This window comes from Pholcus phalangioides, unplaced genomic scaffold, assembly GCF_987345545.1.
Source record: "Pholcus phalangioides strain wild (caught in Gottingen) unplaced genomic scaffold, Ppha-v1.0 ptg000009l_1, whole genome shotgun sequence".
NCBI lineage: Eukaryota > Metazoa > Arthropoda > Arachnida > Araneae > Pholcidae > Pholcus > Pholcus phalangioides.
In genome coordinates this window covers 6,622,428-6,648,658 of record NW_028301602.1, presented here as the reverse complement: position 1 = coordinate 6,648,658, position 26,231 = coordinate 6,622,428, and the positions used below count along the sequence as shown (strand labels likewise).

Here is a 26,231-nt window from a genome sequence, read left to right as displayed (position 1 = left end):
ATTCATGCGGGTTTGGTGCCGCGGGCGCTGAATCCTACTTTTAATCAAGTATTTAAATCTACATGGCAGGAGATTGGCAAAATGCATTCTTGGATCGGCTAAAAGAGTGTTTAGTTGCATCTCAGGGTAAATGATCAGGCGTTTAGCACTGCTAGTCCTGCCATTGTGGCAGGTGTGTGATATTGTAGGCATGGTCCCGCACATCTTGCAGCAGGGCCCATAGACCGTGATCTTTGGCCACGCGCGTGATATTTGGTATACCCCAGGACTACGACAACAACAATCCCCTCATGGTCTCCCCTCCCCCGCTTTGTCCCCAAAAGTTATATAAGCTGGTTATTCAAAAGAATATGGGTCATGGCCCCAACACAGATTTTTCATGGACCCCTCTGTAATGAATTTATACGTTGATGAAAGTAATTGATAAAATAATCGTTCTCTGGGGCTCCGTGTGGGAACCCTGTCAGCCAAACATTTTTTTTTTTCGTGAAGGGGAGGGGACGTATGATTATTCAGCAGTGTTCCTCGGCCTGAAGTGCCAGGAGGCACATTCACATTTTTTCTCGCTGACCCGTGGATAATATTGGCAAAGTTTTTGCCGAACGGCTTTTTTATTACCATTTGATGGTCGTTCTCAGGTGTAAATGTAAACCTGGTGGGGTCCCAGGTTGCACGATGACACTGAAAGATCATTATTATGACTGGTTACACCCAAAGTAGTCCAATATAGAGAGGTATCCAAGTTGACAGCTTTTAGTGTATCACGCATGTCAGAAGCCATCAGGTAGCTCGAGCATTTCAATGTGGACTCTCTAGGAGAGAAGGGGGGATGCATATTAATTATTATTTTCCTTAATAATTTTCTCAACTTTCTGAATTAAGTGTTATTTCAATGGGGGAGAGGCAAAAAGCTCTTTAAATTTGAGTCTCTACGTAATTTAATTATCTAAAACTTAAACTATATACATGCAAATAATAATTAGTTTAAGAAAATTTTTCTAATCATACATTATTAATGTAAATATAACAATTAAACGGAACAGTGTTATGTAGTAAGTAATTAAATGAATCAATTCATTTCAAGAGTTGTGAATTTTCCTCAATATTTTCTTATTTCCTTTCATCCTATGTACCTGGCTCGCTGATAACTCCGAGGAGACAACCTGGAGCACCTACTACATCGAAGAGGAGTCCTTAAACTAGAACCTGAGGCCCTATCTCACAGGAACCGGACTGTGAACGACTCGACGGTACAGCAGCAGCGATTCTAAGACCTCATCCTTGTCGATGGTACTCGGCGGCATGTTCCGTAAAAAGAACAATTTGTTCGCGACGTGTGTATAGCGACAGGAGTATTAACAATAAATGTTGACGTATTGATGACGTATTTGAGTGCTTTTATTATTAATACTTTCCATTTAGTACTTATGTATATATACAGTTTTAAAATGCGATTACTAGCTTCAATCAGAAAAGTCTTCTCGATTTAATAGAAACAGTACTATATTTGCGGAATAATACCTTGATCGTTTGTGTTGAGATTTTTGAACATTATATAAGTAAGAATATTAAAAAGCACTACTTTTAGGTAATAATCATGCCCCCCCCCTCCCCATAAGTTGGTGGGACTCTAGCCTGGGAAACTAGGACACCGAGGATATCCTGGGGAAGTTCAAGACGTTAGGCCTGTATTCACACCGATGGAGAGAGGAATCAAGCTGACCAAAGAGATGTGTCCCGGATATGAAAGACGTTCCATACCGAAGTCATTAACTGCAAAGTAATTATGAGTAAAATAAAAGTAATTATGTGGATGCCGACTGTGCTTCAGACATCAATGACAGAAGATCATACTCTGGATGGGCGTTCGCACTCGCTGGAGGAGCCGTGACCTGGGTATCCCGAAAACAATGAAATGTCGCGTTATCATCGACTGAAGCAGAATACATGGCGTTATCCGAAGCTGCGAAACATGTTGTATATTTGAAAAATTTCATCCGTGATCAGTCTCCAAGTTCATTAACTACACCCGTGACTGCGTTTTGTGACAATCAATAAGAAGCGAAGCTTGTGCAAAATCCTGTTTTTCATGCTAGAAGAAAGCATACATCGCCATTGTTTTCGCTTGATTTATGAAAATGGTGTTATCGATGTAAAGTATTTAGCTTTTTTTGGGTATACCAGGTGACAGGCTCCCCAAACGTCTTGGTAAGAGTGAGCATCAAAATTGTTGTTAGCTGCTGGGATTCTATTCTGCATAATGCATATTACTTGATTCAAAATTTTGTGTTGCATTTCATGTCCATTGTGTTCATTATGTCACGAAAGTTGCATTGATTGTTATATCTTTAGGAGGGGGGTGTATATGAATATATATATAGAGAATTGTGTGAAATTTATCCTGCGCATGTAAAACAAAACTTTACATTAAGGGGGGGGGATTGTTGAGTATTTTACTGTAATGTTTTCTTCACCGCTTACTTATACTCTGTAGTTCATTTGTGGCGGCGCTGCTGTAGCAGCGAGTGAAAGAGGTCACGATGTTTTCCCTCCAGTATATGACCTATACTACTTTTGAAGAGGATTTTGGCTGGGAATTTTTTAATGACCTGGCAACTCTGGTATAGGTATAGCTTGTGAGTTGCTGAAGCGTGATGGTGGTGTTTTCCGTGTGATCATTTTAATCTATATTTTATAATAAATTAGTTATTTCGTTATTTAGTTGATGAGTAGTTCATGCTTTAAAACGACATCTTTGCTAAATCCCCTACAATCTATCTATCAGTGAATATTGTACTTAGAAACATTTTGTTGTTGTTTTCAGAAGAATGCAGGTTAACAACTATTTAATCAGGATTTTTAGGACAGGGTGTCGTTATAAAGCGTATAAAAATGTAACTTTTTATGTTGATACCAATACAACTCCCTTTGTAATATGAATGATGTATCTGAGGTCTACACGTTAATTGGATATTTTTTCTAAATGAAAAAGTATGCCTCTAAAATCAACGGTTTTCCAGTAATTTGCATCAAGGGGACCTAGTTATGCTTCCTGTGTAAAGTACTATAATGAAGAAGTTATACCAAGAGAGGTTATACCATCATTGAGATGGCTGATGTCAATGAACAAGTAATCCATATCCATTCAAATTTGTTTATAACTCTGCGTACAATATTCAAGAACTTCAAAAAGATTTAAACAGCAGAATTAAGTTTAATTGAACACAATAAAAACGATTATTCGACATGTTTACTAGATATAATAAAGTAAAATATATGCATTTTAATTTCTTCCGAAACCACGTATTTTAAACCACTTTTTGAATGTTTAGAAGAATTAATATGTTATATATATATATATATATATATATATACATATTTTCTTCCTCTTTCCCAAACCGAAAATAATATTATTAAATATTTTTTACCGTGGGGGGGGAAAAATTCACAAATTTTTTAAATAAAATGATAGAAATTTGGTCAATTTATCATTGATCATATGTTTTGAAATTTGCGGCTTAAGATGAAGGATGAAGTAAAAAACTTCGAGATGGCTACTAATTGATAAACGAGATTTTAATGAAGCTGCCGAAGTTTAAATTGAAATTACGAGGATTAGGAATCTCATTAGGCCTCAATTTATTTCCCTTTTTTTCTAAAAAAAGATCCTTTTCCTCTTTTTTAAAAAAAAATCCTCTTTTTGAAAAAAGGAAAGTAAATTTTTATATATCCTGAGGATTTTGAGGGAAAGGAAAAAAATTGTTGTGATGTGAATGGAATTCTTTCAAGTGTTACATTTTCGCAGAGATATTTTTTCTCCCTGGATTAATGGCAAGAGATTCTCCGGTGGTAACAAGTTGTTGTTCTTTCAATCGGTGGAGAATTCTCAATGCTCTACTTTAACATTGAAATCCATTTCCAAGTGTTTTCTTTACACTATATAAATTAGTAGAATTTGTGATTATTCAAATAGCCACCATAAAATAGCGACTGATCAATATATCGACTCAATTTCAATAATCTGTTTCTGAAGAATATTTCATTTGAAAATGAGACTAAGATTATCAATTTATGATGTTATTTCCTTTAATGTAAAAACACATAGTAATGAATTCCCCTTACAGGTATCAATTCATTTTTAGTAATTTAGGGTTTTTTTCTTCTCGATGACTCATCAGAAATTCAAGTTCCTCGTAAACATGTAAACATAATATTAGGGAGCGGTACTTCTCTGATGTAGTGTATAAGTTAGTTTTTATTTTCGGAAAGATGACTTCAAAGAAATTCTAAATTATAAATGAATCTATCCGTCATTTAGATACGTTTTATTTGATTTTAACATAAATATATTTAAGCTATATTTATTTTCATTTTTTAAATTTGAAAAGTGCTGGTATAAGAAAGGGAATATCATCGAACTTTAAGAAAGAATATCATCGAACTAAAGGGATGGAGATAAGACTGACTTTGAGTGAGTAATACACTATTAATCCAGTGTTTCCTGGTTGACAAGGATCAGTCGCACGTCAACCTCAAATGCTTGAAACTAATTTTTAAAATAAGTGAAAAGATACAGATAAAAAACACATTACTTAACATGTAATAATCCTCTAAATGTTGAAGTGTTTTTCTCTCAACGGATTGACAATTTTTCAATCCCTACCTGTGTGTGTTTTATTCTATAGACTTACAAGCACTTCACATGTACACAAACACCCACAAACTTGCCTATAACTCCCTTCATAGCTAGCAATGGCAGTCTGTAAGTCGCCATGCATCCCCTTCCAGTATGCATCCAGTTGCGCAAAAGCTGGGTCACTTTTGCATCATCGTCGAATACCTCAAAATACCACTTTAGGCAGTCCACACAAATGGTAGTTGCAGGTTGATAAATCCAGACTGTAGAGAGGATATCCCAGGTCTCACTAGTGAGTTTCCTTCAGCTTTTGCAGTCGTTTATGTGCCAGTGTGTGACTATGCACTGTCGTGGTGAAGAGTAGCACGATAAACTTTACTAGCAGGCACTTCTTGGTACATCAGGTTTCATTCGATCCTCAACGATACATACAGCTCTCCCCATGACTATTACTATATATATATATGAACTTTCTTCTTTCTTTGAACATTATTTTATGGGGAAAAAACATATAGTATATACAGAATAATCAGACGCTTGTGCTGATTTTTGATAAGTGAAATAAAATTCGAACAAATTACATATGAATTTACCAAAATCAAAATCAGTGTTTTATACAGCTACCTCTGTTGATAATCAAAACATAAATATGATTTAGCATGGATTCAACCAAATCAATCAGTGGAGACATCATTGCAAGCCTGTGATAAGGCAGATTTTAGATGCTCGATAGAAGAAAATTTCCTCTTACCTGCGTATACTGCCCTGTAAAGGATGTTCTACGACTTTTTTTATGGGGTTGAGGTCAAGGAAAAGAACCGGCCATGAAAGTAACATTGAGGGTTTTCTTGCTTGAACCATTGTTTTGTATGGCCTCACACATGAATTGACGCATTCTGTTGTTGGAAAACGCAATCTTCGCCAAAGGTAACTTCTTTATATGTACTAAGTTGCTCCGGAAAACGTTCGCTTAACCTTTTGTTCATCCTCGAGGGCAGTAAAACAATATCAATCCTTGAGCAGAAAATGTTAAGAAATCCATCACCTAACCACCGCCCATTTGACGCTCCATTAACTGTTGCGTTGCAGACAACATCGAATTTCTTTTCATCGGGGGAAAATAAAACAGAATATCACTGATGACTCCGATGCAAGGTGCATTTTGCGAGGGTAAAACGATCCTGTTTGTGTTTCAAAGTTAAGGGTGGTTTTCTCTTCATTTTTATGAATTTGATGTTGCTTTTAGAACTTTTAGCACACAAACATTAGGCTTAGTTCTGGGAGGGACAACGATGGGGTACGCCAAGATAGTTTTCTTTACAAAGTCATATATTCCACGGTTATAATAATTGTGCCGGCACATCGAGAATGTCCCATTTTATTTGCTATATATGTTTTAGGAACGACGATACCAAACAATAGCCAAATTTCACGAATTTCACTTCCTTGCAGTTCTGCACTCCGTGGATTTTCCTACTGATAGGGTTGTTGTGAAAGAAGAGATATTTTCATTCATGACATATTTTCATTGCTATCCACAGAGTGACATGGAGGAGACGTAAAACATGAACGCAGTGCTACACTATTATAAAATAGTGGAAATGTCTCATATTCCTGCCCTTCCAATTTGTTACTGAAATTCACAAAAATCTCAAAAAACTGTTTCTTATACATCATTGTAATTGCCCTGATATTTGTAAACGAAACGACTGATATTTAGAACTTTATATGTGTGTTCATATCATAATGATCGTCTAAAGTTTTATTTCTTTCCTTTACAGTAACGTTGAACCAAATAGTTCCCGAGATAGTTCCCGATGTGTAACTAGATATATTCAAAAATATTCTTTTATATTCAAAGGTTTTAAAATTATTCCAGTTAATATGTTGCGAAAGCTATATTAACTAGTGATATTTTCAAAGCTCCGAGAAGCATTTTCAGGTCAATGGCCAATGACTAATTATCCTTAAGGTTGTATAATCCGTCATGAGCACTGTATTTTCTCCAGTCCCTACCGGATTTCGAGGAATTCACCTGAAGCATAACCACTGAGCGTTTCATATCTTTGGACGGTGCATAAATTTCTCTGTACCTCGATAGATTATCAGTTTATAGATGTGCGAGGTTAAACATTTAAAAATGCTTCTGCTCTGCATCGCACATTTTAAGAGTTCCAGAACATTAAATTATATTTCCGTGAGGCAAATACGGAATTTTCAAGTGGTTTTCTCGATGACGGTTAGTATTACAACCATTTTCGAAACACACAGAAAGTTCGCAAACGACATTGCAACTATTTCTTCCAAAATAAACATCCAGGACCCGCAACATCAATCTCCGATGGGAACGTATATAATTCGAACTTTTCTAAATGAAAGTAAGGTGTTGTATTTACCGGTTTATTGGACGTTTTTCGAAAGCAATAAACGTTAGCTTTTCTAAAACAGTGCATGCCTCTTAATGTGATCAAATCGGGACACGGGGTTTTGATAACAATAACTAATTTATAACTATATCCGAAAATTCCCGGTTGTAAGTATGATAATCTTATGTCCCGTTTGGTCGACGGGATGTATGGAAACGAAGCAATTCTGTTTTTTCCCCACATAACAGGGTTCAAAATGCTTAAATTTTTCTGAAGCACGATTTTTCCTAATTGAAGAAAAAAAAAATTCTTTCAAATCAGAAATTGTGAGAAGTTAAAATGCAAAGGTCCTAATGTGCATTTACTAATAACGATATTTCTTATAATGTAGGGTACGTTCCATAGACTCTCTTGTGAAAGTCTTCCGGCCGAATAACTGTAAATGTCACTTGTTGTGACTGACCCACAGTCACCACATTGATGGTCAGCTGAGTTGGGTTTTCTGCTGTTCACCACTTTAAGACGTAACTGCGAACCGATCTCTCAGTTGAAAAGTGACGCCACAGAGAGCAACAGGCCTATAACGGCAAAATTAATCCATCATTATACTTGACACATAGTTAGAAAAATTGCTGGCAGCACACTATACATAAGAAGCAATAACAGGTTCACAACACATTCACACATACATTCCGGCATGTACCAATTCATTAGAAATCCCATAGAGCAGTGGGTCGTAAAGTGCGAGTCTGGAAGAGGTCACGAGAGATTCTCCAGAATGAAAAACGTCCAGATGAAAAAAAAATTCTTTACTTTTTAGCTGATTACCAAGTAACATACAAAATAATTGTATCAAATTCTAGTTGTAGTATGTACAATAATCAGTGCAAATTATTACTTTTACAGGGTGACTCAGAGAGAATCATCCGATTTTAAAATTGTATATTTCTTAAAAATTGAAAAAACAGGATGTGATGAGTGCAGCCAGTTCAGGCAAAATGCCATAAATGCCTATTTTTTGCCTATTTTCAAACTTTTTTTTTGTAAAAAATGTCTTTTTTTTTTAAATATTTCCTGCCGTAAATCTTATTCCTGTGTTGTTCTAAGTTTATTCATGAGTTTTAGAGACCATAATCTGTAGAACGTTTTTAGCATTGAGAACTTTTTTTTTACTTCTCAACCCTTGGTATTAGACTCGGTCGATCCTGCCAGATGGAAATATTTGAATTTTTAACGTGTTTCTGCAACAATTCGATTGCCCCCAGTCTGATTTTCTTCATTGTATGTGATTGAATGGGGGATTTTGAACCTTCTCAAACATGTTATTTAAGTAACGAGTAATCACATGTAAAAGTAATGTGCAATTTGGTTAAGAAATTGAAAGAGTTTTCATGACTCAGTGTTCGACTCAGGATAAGTATTGATTCAGCTGCCAAAAGAAAAGGGTTTTATTAGCGTCATCTGTTGTCAATTTAGAACATTAATTTTTGAATTAACGAATGTTGTAAGAGAATATGGTTATCTCTTTCCATGGAAATAATTGTATTTTATGTTATTTCTGAATAAAATTTATTACAATTGAAATCAGTTATAATGAAATTTGATGCAATCAAATATCGATTAATAGAATTTTAAATTTTATTTTCGTTCTTTGACGAATTCCATTTTGTTAAAGTTTCGATTTTGTGTGCGCCTGAATAAATTAGTTTCGTTTTTTAGCGTCATCTATCTTTAACTTTGAATATATTGCTTTTTAGTTTAACACGTATAAATTTTGGTTCTATTCTGTCAAATTCCACCGTTTTTTTTATCCGTGATTGAAAAGTTATGCCCAAAATTTACAAAATAATCAATGAAATATATCGGTTAATGCGATGTTTCTTCTGCTTTCATGAGCCTGAACCATTAAAATAACGTTAAAAAACTTGGTGCTCATTGTAAATCATATCTTCTAGAGTTTAAATGTAGGAAACAGGTCTGCGCGAATTGAACGACATGCCTAGGACATGTAGAAATTTCGACGGGAATATATTTTTTACATGCCTATACATTAGCTTCGTTCAATACATGCATTTAAAAAAAAGCACTGTATAGTAGCACTGTACTGTATATCAAGGTTGATATTTTCGGAATGACGACAGCCACTTATTTCTACTTGAACGATTTTCCACGCTTTTCTTTTGGAGTCTTTTGTATCCCGCTTATAAAGTTCTCGCTGTTCGTTTTCTGCGCTTAGTACGACTTATTTTCGCAGTCCCAACTTTCATTAATACTCATCGAAATTTCCCATTTAAAGCAATTTCTTGCTTACAACGTGTGTGTGTGTTTTTTTCCATCCGGCTAGTAATTATGAACTAATTTCGAATTGTAAATTTCTTCTACCATTTTCATTGCTATGGAATAAATTCCTTAATTCCCATTCGTGTGTTACTTTCTTACATATATAGGTCTATTTTCTATTTTTTTTTTTTTTATTTCCACATCAATTATAATTTATCATGGAAAAGCAGATTCAAAATGGGTGCAGCCAGTTTTTGGAAAGTTTTCTGGCCCTTAATACCACAACTTGTAGTCAATTTTTTAATGCCCATTTTAGACATTTTTAGTCTAGATTCCCTGTCTATTGTCACCGTTTTTAGTTCCTAAATATGTGTATATTTATATAATATTATTAAAAAACTGAATATCGTTTAAAGTGAATATCGCCTAATTAAAACCGAAACGAAAAGTTTTTTTGGAACAACACATTTACTCCGGGGATGATGTCACTCTCCACTATTTATACGAAGGTTTTTAACAGCTGACTGATTCGAAGATAAATTTAGGAAAGAGAAAAAATTCGTGAGAGGACTTAGAAAAAGAAAGGACGTAGTTTCGTTTTCCCGCATCTTCGCATGAGCCAGCTGTTAAAAAAACCTTCTTAACACATTTAATTGTCAAAAATCGTAATGTCCGAAAAACTGGGGCATATGGTCAGCCTTTGTAGAGCGTCACCGATAAATTTATTTTGGTCGCGTTTCAAAAAGTTTGGGAACTACTGATACACATGTAGAAATGTTCTCTCCACTTGTTAATACAATATTCCTCGAAAGACTGATTATATTTTTGGAGATGATGATTACAAGGAAGAAAATTCCTCCCTGCCTCGTCGAGAGCACTTGTCGGGCAAACAAGAGACCGGGGTTTGAGTCCCCTTGTGGGCAGAAATGAATTTTCTTCCTTGTAATCATCATCTCCAAGAATATAACCAGTCTTTCGAGGAATATTGTACTACTGATATATGATTGATATAATAAAGCTGTTGAGCAATGTGTACGAGTTGCATGCACGGTAATGGATTAGTGCTATTTCTGTCACTCTTTCGGGAGCAAGAAAATAATATTCACTGACCACTTCACACGTATTTCCCAACATTTTTCCGTAGCTTTGGTCATCCCCCCTTTGGCTTGGTGAAATTTTCGAAAATGATTATTTTAATGACATATAAATTATATTATGATGATTACGACTCTATCACATGTTTTTTGTTATTTTTGGTAAATAACAAAAATATATTAAATAAATAAATAAATTACAAAAATTTTCCGTGATTGGCTTTTTCCAGCAAATTTCAGCGATAATTGGCAACTTCACTTGCTTTGCAAATTTTTTTTTGATTGGTAACTTTACTGTATCGGCAAATTTTTTTGCAGTGGCAAATTTACTTTCCTTTGATTGTTTTATCGGTTGTAATTAGTAATTTTATTTCAAAAAAAATTTTCCGTTGTAACTGGCACATTTTTACATACTTTTGACAATGTTTGAGGCTGTAATTGGCAACTATACTTTCCTTTGAAAATAATTGACATTTAATTAATGTTATTTAATGGCTGTAATTAACATTTTTATTTGCTTTTGACAATTTGTTTCAGCAGAAATTGTAACTTTACTTGTCTTGGTAATTTTTTGGTGATGCCCCGTGTTTTTATTAAAGAAATATACACAACCTAGATATGTTGTATGTAGATGTCTGTATTCAATCATTCATTCAAGCCGAGCACAATCAACTCCAGTCTGTCGCCATGGGAAATTTACTACTGTTTTGATTTGTGTCAAAAGTATGTATAGGTACCTAACAGTCTGAGTGTGTATGTGATGTCGTATTTCTGAATTTTCAGTGAAGCCATCTATGAGTGAAGTGCAATGATTACATATTTGTACCGTTGTAGGTTTGTTGTTCTCTGTAGCGAGACTTTTTAACGGCGAGATCGACTCGCATTCGCGCCTCGAAGTTAGGAACCACAGAAAACCAACGTCAGCAGACCACCGCTGTTTGTATTGATACATTTCTACCGAAACAAATTTTGCGGGACAGATGGAATGCTTTGGCGGAACACATTTGGCCCTCGCTGTGGAGGTTGTGCACCCCTGCACTACATGGTCTAGGCTTATAACGATACCTTTTACAGGGGAAAATTGCAATCCGGTTCCACCCCATGTTATGACATTGGTCCATTCCGTGTTTTACAAAAGTGATAACAGTGCCCAAATGATAACATTATCGTGATGCTAATGAGCAGTGTCTGCTGTATTTTTATGAGAATACGCTTTTCTTCCTGCGTGTAAATATTCTCACAAGTCTAAGAAGATTAAATTGAAGAACGAATAAACAGAAAAAGAAGAAAAAATTCATAAGAAATAATTTCCGTCCAAAAGTACTTACAAACACTTAGATCTATCGCACAGTCATGAATTTATTTTATTTTTCTGCTGCTTTCTGCAGACGTTTTTGGCAGTTCCAACAACCGGAAGCCGCATCTTTGGAATAAGGAAGTAAATCCTAATGCTAGCGTAAATGCGGGAGCATCCGGGTTTTCTGGTGTTTGAATAGTTTATTTATCAGTTGACCTACAGGATGCGTTGCGTGTATGGGAGCAAGTGTGCGAGGGACAGTCAGAGAAAGAGAATCTGTCCTGTCCAGTTCCGCTTTTTCCTTTTTCTTTCCTGTTTCGGTTTTCCTTTTCCTGTCGGAAACCATCCACAAAGAATTAAACCTCATAATGGTTGCGGCACATCTTATTTCTTCTGCTTCTTGGGATAGCTCCTATTACAAAGCTCGTGGATGTCTGGTGATAAAAGAATTTATTTTGCACCTGATTCTTGTAATCCTTGTCTCTTGGGTGCGTTTTATATTCTCATTATTATTCCGGCTTCTTTTGTATTAGGAGCTTCAAAAATATATTAGAAAACTCATTTCGAAATAGTGCTTCTTTATCCTCCCGCATCTTTTAAAGATAATAGTGTTATTTCCAGAGGATGTTCATAAAAATGAACTGAAGTAATTTTGGAGCCATGCAATTTTTTTCATTAAATGTTTCACTGCTAATGGCAACTAGGAACAAAATTAAAATGTATAATTCCAGACAATAATAGGCAGCAGTTCACGACAACTACTTAAGGTATTCAACAACCTCTCTTTAGGACTTGTATAAAATGGCGCAGATGTGAACTTCAATAACATTTCTTATTTACAACTTTTTATTAACATTCTGAGTCCATATAATTTATTTATTCTTTACAAGGCGAGAGATTTTCAAAGCATTATTCACAACGTGAAGCGTAAAAATCAGACTTCGAAGAAAACTTCAAAATTTAGATGGATTAACACGGGTTATTTTGAGTTTATCTTTATTGAGCACACTTCCGAGAGTCTCAAGTGAATTATAATTGTAATGTAGTTAAATAGGAGTATTTCAGGAAATAATACCAAAGCCTCTTATTCAATGAACAATATACAGTAGGAACTCGACTTCTTTTACGATAATGATAATCATAAAGAATTCAATGTTTGCAGTAGTAGGATTACTTTTACACAGGTTTGTACTAATCGTGGAATATTTTTTCCTCATAAAATATTCAGTTTAGATCCGATCTAATTTATCTCCTAAGTGACGTTAATGAGTTAAAAACACATATTTCAATTTATACTATTTAATCAATATCAAACTCAATATATTTGAATCGCTGTTTCAATGAAACCGTGAACAACAAAAAATTAGAAATTGAGTATATTCTGGTTTCTTGTGTTTGATTGATTGATGAATATTTTGGTGCAGAATCTTACTAAAACAATGTTCGCTATACCTTCAATTTTAAGCCCTTGAAATATTCATTCAGTATCGAATTAGTGCAGTTAAAAGATTTTCTCAAACATCTCAAAACTGCAAATTTTACACCCTTATATGCTACTTAATACTTAATTACTACTTTATACTACTACTTAATAGACGGAGAAATGCTTCCCTCAAAACTGCAGTATTTAAAAAATTCCTTCCTTTCCACTAGTCTTTTATAAAATATCGATGATACTCAAAAATCATACGTTGCAAATACAGTGAAACCTATCTAAGTGCACGGACGCAGTGCACGCTGGTTTCCGATTCTGTGAGTTGATACGTGGTTAAAAACCCAGAAATGCAGGTTTCAGCTAATCAATCAGCAATGGTGCCGACTCGCAGAATCGGAAACTAATGCGTCCCATGTTCATGGTTTACGGAAAGTTAACTTCCAACAGTTCACCGCCGAGAAATTCACCGCTAGAAAAATTCACAGACAACAGTTGGATGCAAGTCAGTAAGTGAGGGAGTGAGTGATGAGTGGAGTGTATGAGTGATCTAGTGAGTGAGCTACTTAGCGAGTGAGTGATTCTAGTGAGTAATGTATAAAAAACATTGTTGATCATCAGTAACCAATGGATTTTGTTTACGATGAACTAGTGTTATCCGCGATTTCACTGGCGTGGCTTCTGCAATCTCAAATATACTCAGCCCCACCCCTATACCACTTGAACACCTCATGATCCCCATGGGGGATGAACTTTCAGAAATCCCGTCACAGGCGTATCTACATCTACATATTGTATATAAAATAACATGTCCTGACTGATTCATCGTCGCTGAGCCAGAACTACTAGGTCACTCACACACTCACTCACGGACTGACTTACTTTTCGTTTACTGACTCAGTAACTCAATCGCTCACTCCCTTGCTAACTGAACTTGCATCGAACTGTTGTCAGTTGTTAGTCGGTGAATTTTCCAGAAACATATGTTCATACACTAAGACCCATACTGCATAAAACGGAAACCTGTTGTCGTCGGAATCAAAAATAGTCCTTTCACATTTCAAACAATTTGGGATAGTCTGTATCGTTTTCAGACCCGATTATTATTATTATTATTTCATTTTCAAGATATTTTTGCAATTTGATGCTCAAAAAATACAATAAAAATCTTTATTTTTGAATTTCTTTTTCAAATTTTAATTTTTTTTGTATTCGATTATATATTTTTCGAATTCTTTCAGCAAAGATGATGCAGGGTATTCCCATTTTCAGGGTTAAACACACAATTATTTCCAGAATTTTACGCAATAACACACTTTATCTGGAAGCACTTTCTCTAGGGAAACCATCTTAAAAAAATCCCTGATAGTTCAGCTTTAAGTGCTGCCCTCTGATGAAAGCCCCTCCCGAAGTTCATAATCACCACATTTCTAACTCAAAGTTTATACCAGTGGTTCTCAACCGGGGGCCATATGACCCCCTAGTGGTACTGGGATACTTCAATGGGGCCACGGAAGAAAATAGAGAAAGGGGGCCATAACAGGTGTTTGGAGGGCTGCAGAGAGCTGAGAAGAAAAATTAAATTGTGAAGAAATAAAGCTTTTATATTAGTGACTATACACTTACAGAATCAACAAAACCACCCATAAAACCAGGGCCGTCTTAGGGCATGGATCCACCTGCATGTCCATAAGTGACCCACCTTACAATATTTTGCATAGTGAAATTAGTTTTGAGTAGGAAATATGCAGGCTGTTTATTTCCAGTTAAGTACGGGACTACCATAGCATCACTTTGCCTAGGGGGGCCCCCCATGATGTTGAGACTGTCCTCAATAGAACTCGGACTAGCGGGGAGACCAATAATTCTAGGCCAGTGGTTCAGAGGCCAATCTTCTTTGCAAAATTTTCGTTCAGTATAAATTCACTGACAAAATCATTATTAGTACGTATAAAGGATTTTGCTTCTAGATGAAAGTTGAAGACTCTGGGTCTTCACTGAGACCGGGGAGCCATGAGAAAAAAAAATGGTTCAAAGGGGGCCACGGGCAAAAAAAAAAGTTAAGAAACGCTGGTTTAGACAATTCTCTACTAAGTTAGGGCTTAACTCCCTGAGGTCAAAAGAAAAAACATTTTGCAGTAAGAAAAAACGACCCTGGGTGTGAAAGGGGGTATGGCGGTCAGGTGTTCAATATACTATCAAGAAGGATTAATTTATAAATATAAAATAACATATGGCAAATTGAATATTCATTGACTGATTCATCATCGCCAAGCCGAAAAATATAAATATGAAATTTGGCCCGACATTTCATTTTATAATGCAAAGACTCACTAAGAAGGTTTTTTTTTTCTTTCAAATTTGATATTGAGGGTCATGGGAGGTCACGCGAACCCCGTAGAGAGGTTGAAAATCGCGAAAAAACGCACGCAAGCTCTGAGTCCAGAGGAGACGAAAAGTGGATGTCGATTGATCACTGAATGAGTTCGTCGGTTCGCTCACCATATCTGACGTAAGCGGCGTCGCGAAACGCATGACGAGGTAGGAATCCTCAGTGATTATCTTTTGGGGCCGTACTTGCTTCCTGAATAGAGCAACGTACCTTGTTTTTCTGCAACGCGTCCTTCCGGAATTGTTGCAAAGTGTGCTGGCTGTAGTGCAGCGAGACATGTGGTTCATGCATGATGGTGCTCTGCACATTTTTCCGGTGAGGTGCGTATTCACTTCGATTTTATATACCCAAGGAGGTGGGTTGGAAGCGTGGGACCCGTTGCTTGACTTCCACGTTCGCCGGATCTCAATCCGTGGGACTTTTCCCTATGGGGGATCACCTTAAATCACTCGTTTATGCGACGCCTGGAGGACACACCGGAGGATCTCATAGCGTTGATTGTCGTCGCCGCGGCAGACATCAAAAGCATGCCTGGTATCTTCGAGTGCGTCCGAGAGTCGTTTTTACATTGTTGTAGACTGTGCGATGACGTCAGTCGCTACCACTTCCGCTACAACTCTTGTAATAATTAATCAAATAAATATTTTCGTAGTTATTATTGTACTTTTTTGTCCTCCCGGCGCGACGTGGAAACCTGCGTGCGTTTTTCACGATTTTCACCCTCTCAACGTGGTTTCTGACACCATGTTCCATTGTAATTTTTGTTTCTTTTGATGTCTTCTAACAACCCTCTGAGTTTGTCGATCCATTAACAGGACACCCTGTCCCTGCATTTTACAATGTACATACTCACTAAGATGGGATTTCAGAAAACTCAACCTGCAAGGGTGTTCAAATGTTATATGCGGAATCATCACAAATTAATTTCCAGATCACTAAATCCGTGAGAGTGATACCGCGGGTAGTTGCTGGTGAAATATAAAATGAGAATTCTGATTTTACATTGTCATTTTTAATTATGTTTTTTTTTTCCTTCAAACAGTTAGCTGTGATAACAGTAAAGAGAGACGGAAAGGACCGTACTTCGTGATCGAGCCGCCGGTGCGAGTATTATTTTCCAATACAGCTGGGGCAGAAGTGCGATGCGGTGCTAGCGGTATCCCTCCTCCAAGAATCCACTGGCAAACGAGGGAAGGCTCACCGGCTTCAGACATCTCTGGTCTCAGGTACCAAAGAAACCAAAAAGATATCACTACTTTGGTTTTCCCGCCCTTTTCACGTCCTCAGTATCGTCAAGAAGTCCACGATGTCGTGTATCAGTGTGTGGCCACAAACGATTTCGGCACCATCATTAGCCGGGAAGTCCATGTCAGAGGAGGTAGGGCAAATCTCAGTTTCTTCATTCATTGCACACATAATCGCTGTAACCCCTTTCAATGGGGAAAAAACTTCTCATCTGACTCGGAATTTTCAAGAAATAAATATTGTATTTTTCCACAAAAACTATACAGAGTGATTACTTAATTCCCATTGCCGTCTTCTACTGGTGAACCGTTGATCCTAGAGGCATACTTCACGTTATACAAAAAATATTCAAATAACGTATAGAACTCAGATATGCCATTCATCTTGCAAGGGGTTGTTTAGTTATCAAAATAAAAAATATTTAAAAAATATTTTTTTTTATACTGACAGCCTGTTATCAAGAACCTAATTAGAGTTTTTGTCCTGTGTTTTCTGAGGATAACAAAAAAAAGAAAATTCCACTTATCTAAGAGCAATATTCGTTGAGATATTCTAATTCAAAAATCGAAGGAAAGTTTAAGAAAACGGCATAAACGAACGGACAGTTCTTCTTTCCTTGATTGATGCTGTTCTTTCGCAACTTGACTCCGACTTTTAAAATTCAAATATATCTGCGAATATTGCACTTACAAATGTGAGTTTTTTGTTGGCTTTGGGAGAGACAGGGCAACGTTCTAATTGGGTTTTTTTTAGGACAGGAAGCCCCATATGAAAAAAAAAAATGTTTTTTTTTCTATTAATGATAACTATGTAACCCCTTCTGAGTTCTACACATTACTTGGACACTTTTCTAACTGAAAGTATGAAAAGAACCAAGTTGATCCTCTAGGGTCAACGGTTCACGATCACGAGTAAAATGCGGCAAGGGGAATTAAGTAACCCTGTACATTAAGCAGTTTTTTTTCTAAATGAGTAGTGCATTTTTTCAAATGCAATAGTTTAAATTTTCACGTGATCAATATTTTTTTTCTGGATTGATCAATACGTCGTCCACCTTTATGCCAGAAACATGAATGTATAAATTCTTAGGTGGAAAAAAGGACACGGGAAATAAATAATGTTTGAATGGTCAAGATATAGAGGCTATTATCCTAAAATGTTTTGTAACATGTGTCTCAATAGGGATAGGCCTACACATTCGTGTCCCTGGGGAAACACGGATAGAAAAATGAGTGATTCAACCAACTGAACCAAGAAAAGTGAGAATTTGCACATTCATGTTTCTTGCATAACGGGGGGAGGGGGGGGGGTTGTATAAATAGAATAATACATACATTTCTTCATGATAAAATAATCACACATATACTTTTTCCATTATTAATACTTGCTTATAATATAACATAACATAATTTATTTGTCCCCAGTTAATTACGATAAAACTATACAAATTACAGTTTCAATAAAATTACATATTTTACTATATTTGATAGCAAATACAAAGGGAGCAAGAAACATATTATATTTGAATGGACGCGGTTAATTCATAATGTGATGAAGAAAGCTTGGACAGGGAAGAGAGCACTAGCTAAACGCAAATAAAATGCTCTCGACACTATGACGACATCTGTGCACTAGTGACGCACATATTTCTTTTGACCTGAAAAAAAGAAGAAAAGAGGTCCTCGGTTCAACAGGTGTCATGTAGGCATATTTATTAATTAAATTAAAAAGTGAAAGAGGACAACCAAAAATAAAATTTTATGCTAACGATTTTTTTACGTAAATTTAAAGACAACTTGTTAATAATATTCATAGAATATAAAATCAAATCTTTAAATATTAGATTCCATCTTTTCGCGGTCGATGGCATTTTGGATAATTAATAATACTTTTTCCGTTATGGCACATTTCCTTAATCAATATTTTATTTCATCTTTATCGATAGCACCTAAGTTCTACAATCAATATCATTTTGTTTATAATTAACCAGGTTTTTTTTTCACTATCAATATTTTTATTCAGTAATATTTATTTCTTGCTAATACATAATCCTCTTATAATCAGTGACATCTATTTTTTATAGCGCTGTGAATCGAGTAAAGTTTTTAACTGGCTGATCAAAAGGATCATTTAATCGATTAATCGACCGATTCATCAAATATTTTCAAATACTATTCATTCATAGCAAACGTGGTGTTGGTAACTGTTTAATACTGTATTAATTGTTGCTATAAAAACATATTCTATTCCTTTCACTCAATTTATGTAAATAAATACAAAAATAGATTGAGAAAATAAAGGCCGCTCCTATAAAACTCTTTAATATCGCCCCTCACCCCCGTTGCCAGAAACAGGAATGTGCAAATTTCTAGACCTTGGAAAGCGTCTTTTGAATGTTTACTTTATCCATGTTGTTCACTTAAAATGTTTTGTAAAATATGTTTCAATAGGGTATACAGATTTGCGCGTTTTTCGTGCAAAACTTAGCAAAATAAGTGATTCAACCCAAAAGTGAAAATTTCCGCATTCATGTCTCTTGCGTAAGGCGACGATATGCTTCTCATATCCTAAAATTCCTGAAATTGGACCCTGTCGTGGTTTTTTTTAACAGGTAATTTTATAAATCACCACTAGTTTTCATTGAATCGTCTTGTGTTTCCTCATGTCGAAAAAAAATTGATAGAAATATCGATTCAAATATTTTTAAATATTGTCACTTACCTGAAATCTATCTATCTTCTATATATATAAAATTGATTTTCTGTGTGTCTGTGTGTGTGTATGTTCTCTATACAAATCTACAATTTTAGATCGATCGTCGCCAAATTGTGCATATATACTAAATGGGACCCAACTTAAACGATAGGCTACTTTAAAATTTCGTCAGGGTAGGGCAAGTGCCCCAAATGGGCAAAAAACTGTCGGGCAACAATGGTTTTCGGGCCTCAACAATCACTTTCCGAACGTTTACTTTGGTTACCGTGGTTCCCTAGCAATGCGTTTAAAACGTGTATATGCCTTTACAATGGTTTGTCATTTCTTCAACGCTGTCAGTATATGTATAATATTTATGCCTTTATAATGGTCTGCCACTTTATTCAATCCTCCCAGTAATGAGAGCTTTTTGAATAGACGCCATCATCAGCATCACTTTGATGGTAAGGCAAAGGGTGATCCCCTATAGAAATCAATGTTAAAATTGCCGATTTTACTGTAGAAATGAGGAAATTTGGTTAGGTTTTCTGTCACATCAATGATTTTAAAAATTGTATTAAATACTCGATTTTTGAAATATTGAGTTCGCTTAGAGATATATACGAAGCCCAGGAGTTTAAATATGAAGCAATTAGCCGGAACTACTTTTGAGTTGGACATTCATGCAATAACATTGATTTCAACTTTTTATTTATATCTTCTCAAGCATGAAAATTAATGTCTCCGTATTGTCTTTTAATATTGAACTGCATAAATTCATGTGGATTAAGATATTTGAAAATGAATTATGGGTCCGTAAAGTACATCGAAAAAATTCCACAGCTTTAAGTAAGCATTTTTTGAAGCAGAAACAGGCAGAGATGGATAACTTGAAGTTCAAAAAGAGGAGGGGGATCGAAATACCTGGCACCCTTTAAAAAAAGAAAAAAAAAATATTTTTTTTTTGCGTTACTTTAAATCTAGATTTGTTTATTTCATGAGTCGCGTAGGAAGTCGCCATATTGGTGAACTTGGACACGGTTTGCATGTCCCTCAAAGAAAGAGGGAGATATCAGGTGATCCAAAAAAGCCTCATTGAAAAAAACCCGGGCAACGCCGGGTATTATAGCTAGTGTTATATATAGGAACATAGTTTAAGACATTTAATCGCTTTAGCCAAATAAGTCAAGTAAAATTATAAACTGTCTATAAAAATGTTAATCGAAGTTTGATCGGATTGATCGATTCGATTAACTCAACTAAAATGTCAACAAGTGATCAATTAACTGACCGGCTCATTTCTTATCATTTCTTAATGATATCTATAAGTTGTTTTTGTGTATGATAACATTTCATTTTTTTATTAATATCCATTTACATTTTCGAGGTATACACTATTGTTCTTTTTATAGACATTTACATCGTTTTGTATTATGTGCATATTTATATTTTTTTCTTTTAATCAATAATGTATGATTTTTTTCTCTTTTCTGATTCCACGCACTAATAATAATAATAAGAAGTGAAAAATATTGAAACGAATATAAAAAAAAAACAGGAAAAATTTAACAAAATAAACTTAAAACACATACTAATCACTGAATAAAAGAGTCTAGAGGAGAAAACGCGAAAAAAAGTAGAACAAAATATCAAAAAAAATTAAGAGAACAAATGAAATTGAAGTGAAATGTAAAGATAGGCAATATACATAAGGATTGAAGTAGAAAAAAAACTAGGAAATGAAAAAAAAATATATAAAAAAAACAATTGAAAAAAGAATAAATATTTAAAAATACAATTCTAATAAATTAAAGGGTAAAAAACAACAAAAAAGCCACAATGGATCTAAATTACATCTAAGGGGTCATTTAGTTATTACGTCAGGATCGATGGATGGTCGGATTTGCTGACTTTTGATGACAGGGGGTTGATTTGAATGATGATTACATGATCAATATGTAGTATTCTTATCGACATTTTTTTCTCGGTGTGCCAAAAACGAGAAAAATCTTTCGCTTGTTTGTGGGCAGCTGAACTAACATCCCCACTCCCCACTATTGATATGTTCTTGTTCTCGATAGAGCCACTTTAATGATTTATAAATAATCCCCGCATCATTTAAATGATCGAGAAATGCATCCGGGTCTCATAAGTGTTCTCTAGGAATGTGCCGCCGGTCCCTCAATTGGTTCGTAAATATATCTCGGGTCATTTTAAGTAATATGAGACTGTGCCGTGGGTAACTTGGCTGATGTAGAACAGCGCTGTGAGCTGCGTAAGTGCTCTGAAACTGTGAACTCTAAACGTGTCACGGACTGCTTAAGTATTCTGGAACTGAGCCACGGGTCAGTTAAGTAATTTTCGAATGTACCACGGGGGCTGCCTGAGTGATTTGAAAATGCGTCACGGACCGCTTAAATGGTCTGTGAATTGTGGCATGGGTCACTTGAGCGATCTTTAAATGTGCCACTTGACCCACTGGTCATGAGTTGCGCATGCATGTCTTGGAGGGTGGTCAGAATGAATTTTTTGAACAGAAATTTCGAGTACGTAACCTTTAAACAGCTTTGAAATTAACAGATATTCATTATAACATTTTTTATTGGACTAAACACAACACATAAAACATAAAATAAAAACAAGTGAGGAAAATCGCACAAAAAAACCCCGCACAAAAAATGACATTACGATGGCACAGACACTCTGTGACCCAAAGGGACTGAAAGTCCTTCCAGTGGGTCAATATAAATTAAATAAAAGAGTTGATTAGGTTATGCAACATCCTTCTTACAGTACTAATTCGTTAATATTTTATAAAGTCATATATAAATATAGATATTTTTTAACTGAACAAAGAAAACCACTCATACATTTATACAAGGTGTTTCGAAAAGAATCATCCGATTTGAAATGCGTATATTATGAAAAATATTAAAGATAGGCAATTAATATTAATTGTATATTACTTGTGGCTAATCATAAAGGTATTTCACAAACCAAACTAAAGGTGCTCAATATGTCCATTTTGGGATGCACGGCACATGTCTATACGGTAGTCAAATTCGTCCCAAACTTTTGAGAGCATGTTTGCATCCACGGCTGCTGTTATGCGTATCTTCAGTCCGGCTAATGTAGCTGGAAAGGGATGCACATAAACGTAGTCTTTTATTAACTCCCAAAAGAAGAAATTGCACACTGTGAGGTCCGGCCATCTTGGAGCCCCAGTGATGTTTAACAGAATCGTCAGGTTCCGTACCGCCGATCCATCGTTAAGGAATGCGATTGTTCCAAAATTCTCGAACGTCCAACCTCCACTGTGGTGGTGCCACGTCCTGATGGAAAATCAAGTAATTCGAATCGGTTTCTAACTGTGGAAAAAGCTAATCTTCACATTGAAGTGCCGGCCGAAGGAAGAGTGTCAGCGCTATCTGCTGTCAAGTGTGTGAAACTCGAGATTTCCCTCTTTCTACCTATACATTATTCGATCAAAACGGATTAAAAGCTGAATAGTTATGATTTTTTTAATCGAGTGATTCTTTTTGTTACGTGATTATGTAGGAATAACTGTATGCAGGAAGAAAATACAATTATATATGTATTTTCTTTTCATTTATATCTGAATTTTTTTTAATATATATTTCATCAAAAAAATGAATTTTTGATCGTCTGTGGGAGCATAGAGGGGGGACTCGTGTGTGCCCCCGCTCCCGATGTGCGTTAAAGGAGGTAATGGCAGAGCTGACGAAATTCTGCTGACAACGAGGGAAGGGAGATCAGTGCTTTGCTGACCTATGCTGACAAGCAGGGCGAGAGGGATCCAAAATGGCTAAAAATCTGTTGACCTAATTATCTTATCATAATTATTGGATTTTTCATTGCACTTATCGGACTGCTGTATTTTTGATATAGTTTAGATATTTATTTGACATCCATATTTCTCATGGGAATTTTTTTTGTCTCCTTGTTGGTCATTTTGTCTTTTGTGGCATTTGTAATACTGGAATGTCCCCTGAGAAAATCATAATATTGTAAATAGTTATCTTTAAAATAGAAACTGTTGGAGAAAGATTTTTTTTTTTTTTTATGGAATTGGATATGATTATTATTATTGGGTTCAGAAAGCTACTGATTATTCAGAGATACTAGTCTTGATACGACAATCATTGACTTCTTCTATGATGTACTATCCTAGATGTTCCGATAACGTTTGGTCGTTAATCGCCAACCCGAGCGGCCCTTATCAGATGCGAACCCGGTGCATAAAAAGAAATTAACGGGGCCACAGGAGTCAATAATTTAGACTCCCTTCAGTCCTGATTTTATGTATTCTGTAGGAGAGAGAGATCCGGCATCCAGAAAAACATATGGTATTACAAATATATGCAGGAATGCTGAAAAATGTTCATTCAAAAAAAAATTACGTCACAATTGAATGTAAAGGAACAAAAAAATATATAAATCAAAGTTTCGAACTGATGTAAAATTTAAATTGATGAAAGAAATAATCCATAAGAAATATCTCTATAATTCTCTAAAACCAATTATGATAATTATGACCTAATAAAAGATATTTTATGGGAACTAATGAAAATTGAGAATCGATGAATAGAAAGTAAAAAAAAAAAGAAAGAAAAATTGACAAATATTATAATTGCAGTACTTAAAAAACGGAATTGCAGAATTGCCAGAATTGGTGAAAATTCCGAATTAGAGAATTGGTGAAAATTCTGAATTACAGAATTGATGAAAATTCCGAATTAGGAATTGATGAAAATTCCGAATTAGGAATTGATGAAAATTCCTAATTAGGAATTCATTCAGGATCAATGAAACAAGTAATTCCGATAAAGTAAATACCAAAATTAATACCAACTGAACAAAATTCAGAATTGAACAGAATTCAAAATTAATGAGACAAATAATTCCGGAATCGAAAAAAATTCAGAATTAAAGAATTGTACAAAATTCAGAATTCCAGATTTGATGAACAATTCAGAATTTATGAAGGCATTCATTTTTTTACCTCAAGTTCGCTCGCCTCCCCCAATGCCCAGTGCTACCGCATCTATTGCGCACCACCCGTAAGAACGGCTCAGCGATCAACTATCAATAACGAAGATCACTAAGATTATCAAAACGATACTTGACGTAAATTCGTTTTTACACGTCATCGTTGAGTTTTTCGAAAATTTCTCTTGAAATCTCAGACGCACACATATCAGGGGGGATCGGCATGATACATTGCTGTTACTTACGCTCAGGTTACACATATCGCCTTATATATATTTTTTAAGAGGGAGCGTGATTTTTCTCACTTGGCTGGATAGAGAAAGAAATGAGAAGAAAGCATGGTTTATATCCCTACTGAAATGTAAACTTCTTTTTATATTTCTTCCTGCCTGTTTGCTTTAGCCTCTTGGCAATAAATTCCCGAACTACATTTTCAAAAGTATTGAACATCGTATTTTCTAGGATCCAATACTTCTTTTTTTCTCCTTTATTTTACTCTACAATGGCATCAACTTTTGGACCAAAAAAAAATTTCAGAGAGAGAAGACAAAAAAAAAAGTGAAATAAGGAAAGTTTTTAGTACAGTGCTTTATCCCTCGCACTCAAATAAATCTCAAAACAAAGTGAGATTTAATCTTCCAGATATATCTGCTTTTGACTAAGACCTTAAGAACAGCTGTAGGAAGATTAATGATAGGATTTGGAAGATGCTACAGAAGTTCCGCGAGTGAGAAAGGATATAAAGCTGCTCGGACAAGTTTTAATCTGGGAATAAAACACGATCATTTAGCTGCTGTTTGTTTTCTTTTTTTTTCCCTATTGAATAGTACACTGTGATATATTTTTATATAATTCTATATTTCTGAATCTTAGGTATATGTGTATGAAGATGATAACACAGTACCTAAGAATAAAATAGTGAATCGATAAGTTTTATATTTTGATATGAATTATAAATAAATAATATTTGTATGCCGAGCTAATGGATCTTTGCTATATATGTTAGTTAAGACATTTCTGTAAGACACCCACTTTATTATTGGACGGTATCGGCTCGACTTCAAGAGCACTGTTTCTTCTTCTCCATTGTCCTTATTATAAAAGACATTCACAGGCCCGGAATTGCCGGCCTGGACATGTTCAGAAAGTTATTTAATCTCGAAAATCTGTTCTTCGTTCTATCATTATACGAAGATATTTCGACGAGATGTTGAAATTTAGACTCAGTCAGTGAGCTAAAGAATCTTTTGTGCCAACTTCTTGGTATATGCAGTGATGTTTTGCACACTGGAATCTTTTCTGATGTTAATGTTTCTGACGAACCAAGGAAGACCAGCGTATCGGCTGAGTAGTTTAGTTTGAAAATCTCTCAAGGGTGATTCAGTTGTAGCGTCGAGCAAACAGCCACACAGGAGCAGCGTAAAACAACAGCGGACTGATGATCATATTATATCGTATGAATTTATTACGTATTGATAGGCTGGAATGCCTGTGGTAATATGCTGGAATTGATAGGCTGGAATACTCTACTGAGCATGACAGGGGCCACAGTTGCCTTGCAAATGGCTTCATCACGTTGTTGGAAGAAACGGGACTTCTTATCCACTACAATACCAAGATATTTGGTGTGCGTGACAGGGTAGATGGGAACCATATGCTGAATGGACAAGAAGTATGTTGGACACATTTAATACAAATACAAATACAACGCCACAACAGGCAAATTGCCCAACGAGGTGGCTGACTTAAGAACATCATGGATCCCCGAGCCATTTTTGGAGGCCC

The 26,231-nt window shown here is 35.5% G+C and overlaps 1 protein-coding gene across 1 annotated transcript in view; it reads left to right on the top strand.

Moving 5' to 3' along the window:
• The window catches only part of LOC149081681 (cell adhesion molecule Dscam1-like), a 226,242-nt gene that overhangs the window by 64,266 nt on the left and 135,745 nt on the right, over positions 1–26,231 (top strand). The window contains exon 2 of the mRNA XM_089237083.1: positions 16,540–16,875. Within this exon, the coding sequence (XP_089093209.1) occupies positions 16,540–16,875 (336 nt within the window). The remainder of the gene's footprint in view (positions 1–16,539; positions 16,876–26,231) is intronic.